Genomic DNA, 12,088 nt, shown 5'->3' with positions numbered 1-12,088 from the left:
GTGGGCTGAAAACTGCACAGTTCACCCATCTATCAAAGGGCTAACATAGAGAGACAAACAGCCATTTGAGCTCACATTCACATTCACGCCTAAAGTCAATTTTAAAATCACCAATTAACTTAACATGCAGGTCTTTAGATTGTGGAAGAAAGGCGCAGAAGTCACACAGGAAACACGGAGCGCATGTCACTGTACACACAAAGGCCCTGGCCAGCCACTGGATTTGAAACTAGTGTGGTAGTATAGTGCATACCAATAACTGTCCCACCCATTTAGAGTTTAGTAAAACCTAGATAAGGTAAATATAAAATAAAATCCATGTGTTACATATTAAATGTAATGTGCAATATGTTGGTATCCTTATTAATTTCCGGTAATACTTCTCAGAAATGAGCCTTTGCTCCATGGCACACTGATCTATTCTCCACAGATGTTTTGGTGTTTTACAAATAAACAATATTTTGAAAAAAATATGGAATCATATTAAGATATCACTATCTTACGTGTTGTTAGTTCAACTGGGAAGAAAAAAGGGTACAGATTATTGTAGTGAGATAAAGTGTTCATGGAGAACTGAAACTAACTAACATGTCACAAAGAAAAGCATATTTTATTAAAAAAAAAAACCAATTAGAAGGCTGTGCTTCTGTCTGCAGTCAGAGGTAAGTGGGTGGTCCCTTTGAGGGGGATTTGAAAGTAAAGATCTGAAAGACTCAGACACATTGCTAAAGTGTTTTGTAGCCTTATATAAATCAGCCTTATATAAATCAGCCAGACAGCAGGTAAGATATTTACATGATTATATGATTATTAGATAACAAGTCTTGAAAAATAGTTCTCTGAAGGTCTTGCAAAGTTTTTCTTTGGACATTGGCTAAATGGGCATTGAAAGAGGAAGGAACAAAAGAAAGCATTCAGTGTCCTTCAAGAAGCCTTGAGAACTATTGCTTAAGACTTCTTAGTGAAATAACAAGAAAGCGTGCATAAAAGAGTAAAGGCTGTCTTGGAGAATAAGGGTGTTCAAACCAAATATCAACTTTAAGTTTGTTAGAATTGCAAAAACTTGTTTTTTCTTTATGTGCTGTATTTCCATGTGTTGGTAAATATTTTAGTAAATATCTGCACTTATTTCTCATTTTCCTTGCAAAATATAGAGAAATGAACAGTGGCTCAAGACTGTTGTGCAATACTGTAGCTTATGCAACTTACTAAGAATTTCAAGGTAATGAATGATGTCAAAGCATAGAGATACTGCCAGATTTGAAGCTCTGACCTGGTCATGTCTATTTTTTTATATTTTATAGTCACTGAAGGTTCTAAGAACCCCTGATACCCTCTTACAGTTTGATGTCAAATGGCAAAGACTTTAAAAGATAAGGAACTACTGAGGGTAGTGAGCGATTTGCTGCATACAAGTAAAAATAAAACAGGCAAAATATAAATGACAGAGGCAAGGCAGTGACAAAATACAGAGAGTATATATAGTAATACATATGAAAATCTTAATTATTTGAATTTCATATGAATATATTTTTCAAGTTGCTTCATTTTTGACTGCTAATTTGTTCAGTTTATTTATTTTTCCAGTGTGTTACACAAAGGAGAAGCATGGACAAAGAGGCAAAGTTTATGATAACTTGTCTGATTTTTACAGGTAATGAGCCAGCTTTTTATTTACAATTGTTTTATAAGTGCTCTATACCTTTATAAGTGACATTCGCTTAATTATCTTTCAGTCATCTGTAATTCCGTGTCCAGTGATGAATGGAAGGCCACGGTTGTAAAAAGCATTGACGCTCTGGTTGGATCCTGTGTTGTGGTACCATGTTCATTCTCCCATACTGGAGGAAACCTGCCCTCCTCCAGACTCAGAGCAATGTGGCACTATAAAGACAAAACACCAGATACTAAAGGAAACAACATCTTTCATAGTGATGCTACACTGATTAAGGACAACTTTAAGGGCCGAACAAAGATGTTGGGAGAGCTGGGCCAGAACAACTGCACCTTAGAAATAACTCAAATTAGAAATCATGACAATGGCCCTTTCTGTTTCAGAGTTGAACTAGTAAAAGAAGAAGGTAATAAACCCACAAAGGACATGTTCTCCTTTGTTGAAGACTGCGTCGAGTTGAACATGATCAGTATGTCACCAACTTTCCACCTTCCAATTCCAAATATCTATACCAGTTTTCTGTTAAATCACTTTGCCTCTTACTTTATGTCTTCCTTTTTCATCTTCAGCTGACCCTGCAGAGCCTACATTGACTCAGCCAATGGCAGCCACTCAAGGAGAGCCCTACACTGTCATCTGTTCAGTCATGCACACCTGTCCAACCCATGTACCTACACTTACATGGAACTGGAAGACAGAAAGGCTCATTGTGTACCATAGACAAATTCATTCTGGCAACTGGGAGACACAGTCCATCCTGACATTTATTCCTGAGGAGAAGGATGACAACAGAGAGCTGACATGCACAGCTGGATTTAATGGAGGGCAAACATCCTCCTCAAAATTCACACTGAATGTAAAACGTGAGATCCTTTCAGTTCTTCACTTCCAATATGTTGGTTCACCTTTGAATAAATAAGAAAATGTTAACATCACTGTTAAAAGTATCTTTCAATGACTGTATGCATTCTTAATGATGTCATAAATTCTGTGTATTTCCAGGTATTGAGAGCTATAATCACATCATCATTCCTGCTGTAGTGGGGATTGGTACAGCTCTGCTCTTTGGCATCTTCTGCATTTTCATGGCAAAAAAATACAAGTGAGTCATTTTATAGAGAATCAAGCTTTCTGTTAACAAGGAGGAGACATTTTTCCTCTCATCAGTTCTACAGTTCGCTCTTTAATATACGTTTTTTTGTTCTGTTTAAGGAACCGCATTGCAGAGCTTCAAAATCAAGAAGGAACGTAAGTAGAAAAATATTTTGGATCAGATGCAGTTGGTTTCTGAGCCTGTCATCATATATGATAACAATATAATGATTGTTTTTATTTATCACAGCATGTGGAACAGGCTTTCCAGGTTATCTCGTAGGTGAGAAAACAATGTTTCTTTTCTTTTGTTTTTACAGTTTGGAGCATTAAATACACATGTATGGGTTTTTTTTAATTGCAAAATCTTTGGAATTGTACATCCACACACATCTTCAAGATTACGTTTCTAATTAAATTAAACCATTCAAGCCATTCTGATTAAAGGCCAAAGGGATTTTTGGTTCTCCACTTATTTCACCACTAACTTTCCGTGCACATATGCCTCAATGGTCTCACAGTCATTTCAAGCAACAGGGCAGATTTGTTTTTCTTTGTTGTTTTTGATACTAAATTTAAAATGATATCTCATTTTCTGTTCTTGTTTGTCTGTGGTTTCATCAGGGGAAGACGCTGAAGGTGAGATATGAAAAATGAATGCTTCTTTAAGACAGATTTATTATGTTATTGCTTAATTACTTATGTTATTACTCTTGAATTTCATTTCTCTTGAACTTAAAGCTCCTTTCAGCATTATTTACAGTCCTGATTTCATCATATTTTTTAAAATTATAAAAATTAAATACAAGTAAAATAGTCTGATCATAAGAGTCGAATTAGGTTTGCAGGAGTCCTCTTCGCACTGGTTGATTTCACTTCCCCCTTCATTTTACAAAGTCTAAGAAGTTGATGTAGAGTTAGAGACACATTATGCATTTTGTTTTTCTTCTTAGTTGTTTTTCACTTTTGAAAGTTCCTTGTGTCTCGTGCTTTGTTATTCCTCACATCTTTGAAGGCTTCCAGCCTACTGGATCAAAGGACAGAAACAGAATAGTCCTGTTCCCTTCTGTGTCTGTATCTTGTTCCTTTGCTTGAACTTAAAATCGTACGTATATACTTCAAACCTGTATTTTCTTATTTTTCAGACAATGAAATGAAATCAAGAAGGGGACCAAATTCAAATGGTTACATTCTGCTTTATATTTGCATATCAGCTTCAGGAAAATATGTTAGAAAAGTGTTTAAAAAACCCCACAAAAATGTAATATAAAAAAGCTTTTTCTTCAACAGATAGCTTCTACCCTTTTTTATTAACTAGTATGATCCTTTCTCTTTGTATTCATGCTTGAAAGGATGCACTATCATATGATAGATGATTTATGCCAGAAATGTTAACTGAGCATGTAGCAATGTAAGCCCACCACTTCCTGTTTTCTAAACAGATGTATCAATACTGTAAGCCTATTTTTCAAGAATAAATCTTCATTTGTCTTGAGACTGAATTCATTGTTTGAACCATAAAGACCTTCAGTATTCAGTAAAATTTTAATTTAATTTACTCTCCCGGATCACTCAAAGTACTTTATACAACATGACTTGCACACCCATTCACACCCATTCGCGCAAGCACCTTCTTCTAAGTGCTTTCTGTCTAGCATTCACACACATTCACACTCCATTTCGTTATTGAATATAATTAAGGGGAAAATTATGGAAAATGTTGGGAAACAAAGACGCTCTAAAGTTAAAGATGGATTTTAATTCTAATTGTAGAGCTATTTAAAGCTTTTAAAGAGAATCAAAATGCGATCTGTCATATTTTAAGACGAACAGTAATAACTAATTTTAATGTGGAGATTTTGATCAGCACATGAGATTGAAAAGAAGATACTCAGTTGTGAAGAGGGAAGGGTTACTGAAAACAGGCCCTGTGATGCCACTACAGCACAAGACAGAGACAATTGTTTGTCTCAGAATCAGAATCAGAATCAGAATCAGAATGGGTTTTTTTGCCAAATGTTGAGCAGGTTTACAACATTAGGAAATTGCTGCGGTGCTTCAGTGCAAACATGCTGTCATAAATTGCGCTTAAATAGACATGAAAAAATAAAAGTAAGAATAAGAATTAGAAGTGCTACGTAGAAAGATATATGCATGAGATATACATGAGATATATACATGAGAATAAGAAGAATTAAAAGTGCTACGTAGAAAGATATATACATGAGTGCAGGTGGTGATCAGTGCCAAAACATGGAATCATGCAGTGAACACAGCGTAGGGTCATGAGTTAGTGGTGGGGACAGTCGTACGTTTATTGTTCATGTGTCCGACAGCAGAGGGGAAGAAACTGTTCTTATGGCGAGAGGTTCTGGTGCGAATGGACCGGAGCCTCCTGCCTGAGGGGAGCAGGTCAAACAGACTGTGTCCAGGGTGAGAAGGGTCAGCTGAGATCCGAGCTGCACGCCCCAGTGTCCTGGAGGTGTACAGGTCCTGCAGAGATGGGAGTCTGCAGCCAATCACTATAAGTCTATAAGTCTGAGTGTGTCAACTTGTGTGGAGGAAGTGGGATTACTATAAAAAGCTGATGTATTTAAAGATTATCTGTGGTCTTAACCAGAGATGGGCAGTAACGCGTTACTTGTAACGCGTTACTGTAATCTGATTACTTTTTTCAAGTAACGAGTAAAGTAAGGGATTACTATTGCAAAATCGGTAATTAGATTACCGTTACTTTCCCGTAGGAACGCTGCGTTACTGCGTTACTAAAACCGTGATTTTTTTTGCGAGAATGTCTCATGACAGTGACGTAAGCAAGTGCGACGTTGGTGACAGCAGCTGTGTGCAGATCAACAATGGATAATATATCGAGTGCGGGAGAGAGTATGAGCGTGCAGCGTTTAAAGTGTGGAAGTACTGACCTTACTTTGAGTTTGATTCCATAAAAAGTGACAAAAACATTAGCGTCCATCGTGCGTGGGAAGAAAACTTCTTTTTACAGCGAAAAAAACCCCTAAACTTCCGAGCAAGCACCGAGTAGCTACGACGTGATGGGAAACTCACAGAGACACTCGCGCGGATTCTTCAACTGACCGCAGCACACCTGCACCAGGGTAACCCTCCGCCTACCCTGCTCCTGCTTTACAGGTGAAAATAGAGCAAAAGGACCGCTGAGTCTTTGACTTTATTTATTTTCTGCTGTGTTTTACTTGCATCTGTTTGAAAGAGTGAGTGAAAACATAAAAAATATTTTATTTTATGTGCTGGAATGTGTAGAAAATAGGTTTAAATGTTAAACTAATTTATTCAAGTCAGAGAATGTTGCATATAATTAAATGTTTTGCTTGATGCATAAAGTTAAAAGATTAAAACTGATAAAACAAGTTTTAAAAAGAGACTTTTCCATTTGATTACATTTTGTATGATGGATTATGTAGAAAAAGTAGAATTGGGCTGAAAGATCTATCACTTTATCACCTCTTCAGGTTGTAAATCGTGTTTTTAAAAAGTAACTAAGTAACTAAGTAATTAATTACTTTTGAAAATAAGTAATCAGTAAAGTAACGGGATTACTTTTTGGGGGGAGTAATCAGTAATTAGTTACTGATTACTTTTTTCAAGTAACTTGACCAACACTGGTCTTAACAGAGTCGTGAGTAATGGAAAACTAACTACTTGAAACTCAAACCTTAAACTGTTTAGACTGTAGTTACTTCATTATTGGTTGATCGGTGTTACCTGTATACAGACCCTCTGCAGAATGCTCATGATAAAACCTGCTCATGCTTTATATTCTGAGTGATGACATTACTTGAGTTTTGTTAAAACTTTTCTGAAAAATTGATACTCATGGTAGTTTATAAACACTTATGTTTATAAAAATTTGAATTTACTTTGATGAAAAGTTGATTCTGTTCATCTGAATGCAGCGTTTTCCGTGTGAGAAACTTTTCATCACTCATCCAAGTGACTTCTTCAGTCTCAGTGGACTGCAGGTTTCCCCAACCTTATAAACCAGATGTCTCAAACTGTAATCCTCGAGGGACGGTGTCTTGAAACATTTTTCCATGTGTCCTTGTTGCAACAGACCTGAATACAATTAGTAGGTCATTAGCAAGAGTATAGAACTTGACTGCATGCTGAAGTGGCAACCCCTAACCCTACTCAAGTAAATTTAAGTAAATGTAGGTGTTTAGAAAAAAGTACTTCTGAAAGTACTTTTATTGCACCATGTTCATTCATTCATGAGCTGCTTCAACATGAATCAAATGGCTGAATTGCCACCTCACCATGCAGTCAAGTTCTATACTCTTGCTAATGACCTACTAATTGTATTCAGGTGTGTTGCAACAGGGACACATGGAAAGGTTTCAGGACACCGGCCCTCGAGGACTGCAGTTTGAGACTCCTGTTATAAATAGTACGTTTGCACAATAACTCAATAACACAATCATTAATATGCAAATTGTCATGACCATTGATCAACAACCGCTTGTGATCGGTTCATCAGCAACAGGTGAGTATGATCATCAGCAGGTGTGGCTGTCTCCAGAGAGGGAACCTCTCAGACCCCAGCGCTGTACAAAACCTAGGACACAGGCAAACACAGAAACACACATAAAAGGGAGAGAGAGACAGGGAGCTCTAGGATGTAGGGAAACAAACAGAAATGGCAGGTTCAGCCAGCAAGGACAGAGGGACGGTGACAATAATCAGTCACAATATAACTGTTAACTTATAAAAATGTATCAACTTACTTATAATCTTTACAAAATACGGAAGGGCAGGCCGCTTGACCATGATTTTTTATCAACTGGTCAAAGGCGTAGAGCAGGGGTGGCAGACATAGTGCCCACTGGCTGATTACAATTATATCTGGCCCTTGGATTCGCTGGCCAGTGACGTCTGACCCAGTCTGCCAATCCTCCTGGAAGCCCCTCCACAAAATGCTCCAATGATATCCAGCAGCCTCCACCCTCCGTTAGGGTGGATGTCATAGCAGCGTGGTGTAACAGGTTTTTCCATCCAGTGTGTCAAATAGCTGACATGGCTACACCAGTGTATTGTGATGTTTCACCAACATGTATCAGATGCTGTTGTTGCCATCCATGTGGGCACCACCAGAGACAGCCCCTGCCAGAACAGAAACTAAGACTGTAAAAATCTGCGCCTGTTTTTTGATGCGTTCTATTTATTAATGATTATTATGAGCAAACTATGACTTTTTGCATTCTGTTTGTTTTTTTTTATCTTTACTAGCCACTCTCTAAATCACACTCAAACTGCAATTAAGAAACCAAACTTCTTGGAAACTGTTGATTCTGTGACTTATAAAGTTCTTAAGTAATCCAGGTAAAGGTTAACTTCAATTCTTGATTTATTCTGTAATCTCTGGTCATATCTTATTCCCCTCAGTTTATTTGCTGCCATTGTCCCTTCTTTGTAATTGATTGTATTTCATTGTTTATACTCAGCTGCTGCCTTTCACTCAGTATTTTGAGTTTTTTATGGACTTATCATAAATTGTCTTGAAATTCAGAAAGTATTTATGTTCTTGTTCCTGAGTATATTATGTTTGAGTGCCTCTGAGTTTGATAGTTATAGCTCTTGATTTCTTGTTATATGTTGGTTCTTCTTTTTGTGACCAGTCTGTCCTTCTCTCCATGTCCTGTTTTCAGCATCTTTGTGCTTGTTTACCTTCAGTTTCTCCAGTCTGTCATATCCCCTGTATGGTTTCTCTGGGTCTGTGAAGTGTCAGTCTTTGTTTCGGTGTTGACTTACCTTTGGTTTGTGTCTAGTTTACAGACTACAAACTAAACATGAAACTATAATCTTTTTATATCCTGATCTCTCCTTAGTTTGCAATATTTAGTTATCTTCATCATTGGCCCTGGTCATGTCTCCGTATCTACTCTGTGCCCTGTCTCTATGGTTGTCTGGTCTTCCTGTTATTCACATGTCTGTGTTTACTCCTTCCCTCTGTGTTTAAGTTTATGTGTCTGGAATCTGGGTCTATCTCTGTTTGTGTCCTGTCTTCTTTTGGTAGTCTCTTGTCCTGCGTGCATTGTGTTTCAATTCTGTTGCCCTAGTCTTGTTGCCTGGTGTGTTCTATCTTCCCGATTAACTAATGATTATTTAAGTCCTTAGTTTCCTTCTTTCTTTTTTGCAACCTCCCTATAGGTGTCTGTCCTGTCTGTTTGGTGGTTTCTTGTGTATTTCTTTAGTTAGCATTTCCAAGAATATGTCCAATTCTCATGACATTTTGCCTTTTTTGCCGTGTTATCTGCCTTTTTGCTTTGCCAAAATCCAGATCACATGAAGACCCATTCAACAGCTCATTTGGAAGTACTGACACCTGCTGGTTATTCAATGTACAGCAGCCCTGCTGTGATATTACATATGGGCTACATGCCAGTCGATATATAAACATAAAGATGTACCAAATTGCAGAATACCCATATGATGTCCTGAATAAGCCTATCTGTGATTGATTGATGTATGTTGTCATTGTGAGATACTGTGTCAAAATGCTCCCTAACAGCTGATGTTAGGGAACACCTCGGATCCAGTTTAAGCAAGAAATCGATTCCTGCATTTTCAACAGATCGAATCACATAAAGAGTTCCCTCATTTCAGTGAAACGGGGCCTCATTTATGTTTGGTCATGCCATATTCTGTAACCTGATAAGGGCCTTGACATGGACTTCATTTGGACATGCCCCCTATGCTCAACACAGGTCTTGGGGTTTCAGTATCAGACGTAGCATCACTAGTTCCTTGAATTTCCTTTCCTTTGATTTCCAGCAACAAAGCTGTGGTTTAACTCTAGTTACTCACCTGAGTCCTGCAATATTGGCTCCACAACTCTGCCTTCCATGCATAGCGTCACATGACATTCCTTTTGTCACTCACCACATTGCTTTAAGTTTGGGGGGGGGTTCACATAGCTTTACTATATTGAGTTGTCATGTTTTCAGCTTTTGTCAGCAGCATGTTTTGACAAAGGAAATTAATGTTAATACATTGACTTTATAGTCAGAATTATCTTGACAGTCTTTTACTGCATATAAAATATGTCTTGATGACTGATTTATTACCTTTCATGAGGGAAAGTTTTAAAGTTCTGTATTTCAAAGCTGTAACAATATGAGATTTGCATTTATTTATAAAGTTATTGTAGAAAATCCAAAGAAAATATGCAATAAATAATTGTGTTAGCTGAATTCATGCATAACTTTTATTATCTAACATGCATTATTAGTCTAAGTCATCATATAGGTAGTTATACGGCGATATCACACAGGGATTAGTGTGCTCAATTGGCCAACAAACTTGCCTGACCTGAACCCCATATAGAATTTATGGGGCATTGCCAAGAGAAAGATGAGACATGAGACGGAACAATGCAGAAGAGCTGAAGGCTGCTATTGATGCATCCTTTTCTTCCATAACACCTCAGCCATGCCACAGGCTGATAGCATACATACCACGCCGCACTGAGGCAATAATTGTGGACGATCGTGGCTCAAGAGTTGGGAGTTCGCCTTGTAATCGGAAGGTTGCCGGTTCGAGCCCCGGCTTGGACAGTCTCAGTTGTTGTATCCTTGGGCAAGACACTTGACCCATTACCTGGTGGTGGTGGTCAGAGGGCCCGGTGGCGCCAGTGTCCGGCAGCCTTGCCTCTGTCAGTGCGCCCCAGGGCAGCTGTGGCTACAATGTAGCTTGCCATCACCAATGGGTGGATGACTGGATGTGTAAAGCGCTTTGGGGTCCTTAGGGACTAGTAAAGCGCTATACAAATACAGGCCATTTACCTTTTTTTTTTTTTAAAAAGAGGACCCAAACTAAGTACTGAGTACATATGTATGATTATACTTTTCAGAGGTCTGACATTTTTCTATTTAAAATCCTTGTTTTATTGATTTAGAGATTAGATTAGATTAGATTAGATTAGATTAGATAAAACTTTATTAATCCCTTGGGTGGGTTCCTCTGTTTCCAGTAGCACAGCACTGACAGAAGTTGCAAAAGAATGTAAGCAGAAATAGAAATATATCATATATACAGATATACACATATATAAACACAGAGACATATATAAATATAATAGTGATAAATAGGATAATAGGAATAAACAGGGAATTGCACATTTCAACTATTTTAAGTCTATTGCACCGTTTAATATGGAAAAATACTGCACAGTGAAAAGGGCACTGCAGATTAGATGTTCTCGCCTTCAACTGTCCCCCTGTTTCTCCTCCCTCTCCCCTCCAGCGAGGAGTTAAACAGTTTAATGGCGTGTGGGACAAAGGAGTTTTTAAGTCTGTTGGTCCTTGACTTTGGGAGAAGTAACCTGTCACTAAACAGACTCCTCTGGTTGTTTATGACCGTGTGCAGATGATGCCCAGCATTGTCCATAATGTCCAACAGCTTCTTTAATGTCCTCTTCTCTGTCACTGTCACCAGAGTGTCCAGCTTCATGCCAACCGCAGAGCCAGCCTCCTGAGGAAATACAGTTTGCTTTGGCCTTTTTATACAGGTGCTGCGTGTTGCATGACCAGTCCAATTTGTTGTCCACCGACAGCCCAAGGTACTTGTATGTGCTGACCACCTCCACCTCCTCTCCCTCTATCTGAACCGGCAGTGGACATGGTCTGGACCTCCCGAAGTTCACAACCAGTTCCTTGGTCTTTGAAGTGTTGATTTCATGTAATATTCTAATTTTCTGCGATTTTGAATTTGGGGTTTTTATAAGCTGTAAGCTGTAATCATCGAAATTGTAACAAATAAAGACGTGAAATACCTCGCTTTGCATGTAATGAGTCTATATCACATATTAGTTTCACCATTTTTCTCTTTTATACCTCTTTTAAAGGTTTTAGTGAAGTTACATTGTCATGGTGAGATAAAGTTTCAACAGGGTGTAATTATATGTGTGTGTGTGTGTGTGTGTGTGTGTGTGTGTGTGTGTGTGTGTGTGTGTGTGTGTGTGTGTGTGTGTGTTATAAACGTCAATAACAGGCCTTTTCTGAAAGTATAAAATAGGGTTTGAATTCAAGTTATAGCAGACTGTTGGCACTCTGAAATGAAATGCAGCCCCCCTTTGGCAGACAGCTTAAAACAGGAAATGTACATGCCAAGTTCACCCAAAACATCCACAGCAACCACCACAGCAATGTCTTTAAGAGTTGTAACCCCCCCCCCCCCCCCCCCCCCTGTTTAATGTTATAGAGTCTGCCAAACAGAATCTTGTATAGGGCCTCAAAAAAGTTAGAAACGGCCCTGTCCCATTTCCAGTGAAGGATTTTTTGTATCCGCCAT

The 12,088-nt window shown here is 38.3% G+C and overlaps 1 protein-coding gene across 2 annotated transcripts; it reads left to right on the top strand.

Moving 5' to 3' along the window:
- Window positions 1–704: 704 nt before the first annotated feature.
- On the top strand, window positions 705–4,224 carry LOC147318491 (myelin-associated glycoprotein-like). 2 transcript variants are annotated; one of them, XM_086309845.1, is made up of 9 exons: window positions 705–782; window positions 1,588–1,654; window positions 1,737–2,144; window positions 2,245–2,538; window positions 2,678–2,777; window positions 2,888–2,923; window positions 3,018–3,050; window positions 3,392–3,406; window positions 3,913–4,224. In XM_086309845.1, the coding sequence occupies exons 2-8, from the start codon at window positions 1,609–1,611 to the stop codon at window positions 3,402–3,404; spliced, it is 930 nt and encodes a 309-aa protein (XP_086165971.1). In that variant the 5' UTR covers window positions 705–782; window positions 1,588–1,608; the 3' UTR covers window positions 3,405–3,406; window positions 3,913–4,224. The 2 variants fall into 2 exon arrangements, with proteins under 2 accessions (XP_086165971.1, XP_086165972.1); XM_086309846.1 differs by lacking the exons at window positions 3,392–3,406; window positions 3,913–4,224 and having other exon boundaries at window positions 3,018–3,054.
- The last annotated feature ends 7,864 nt before the right edge of the window (window positions 4,225–12,088 follow it).

This window comes from Aulonocara sp. 'chitande type north' Nkhata Bay, linkage group LG11 (genome assembly GCF_057382095.1).
Source record: "Aulonocara sp. 'chitande type north' Nkhata Bay isolate Kocher_YH1m ecotype deep benthic linkage group LG11, A_spYH_male_GT1.1, whole genome shotgun sequence".
Lineage (NCBI taxonomy): Eukaryota > Metazoa > Chordata > Actinopteri > Cichliformes > Cichlidae > Aulonocara > Aulonocara sp. 'chitande type north' Nkhata Bay.
This window is presented reverse-complemented; position numbering and strand designations above follow the sequence as displayed.

What these genes read in the sequence shown, in the direction of transcription:
- LOC147318491 (XM_086309845.1), top strand. Translation starts at nt 1,609, where the DNA reads ATGGACAAAGAGGCAAAGTTTATGATAACTTGTCTGATTTTTACAG. An exon ending in TTCATGGCAAAAAAATACAA is followed by an intron (nt 2,778 to 2,887) that starts GTGAGTCATTTT and finishes GTTCTGTTTAAG; the next exon opens with GAACCGCATTGCAGAGCTTC. An exon ending in CTTCAAAATCAAGAAGGAAC is followed by an intron (nt 2,924 to 3,017) that starts GTAAGTAGAAAA and finishes TATTTATCACAG; the next exon opens with CATGTGGAACAGGCTTTCCA.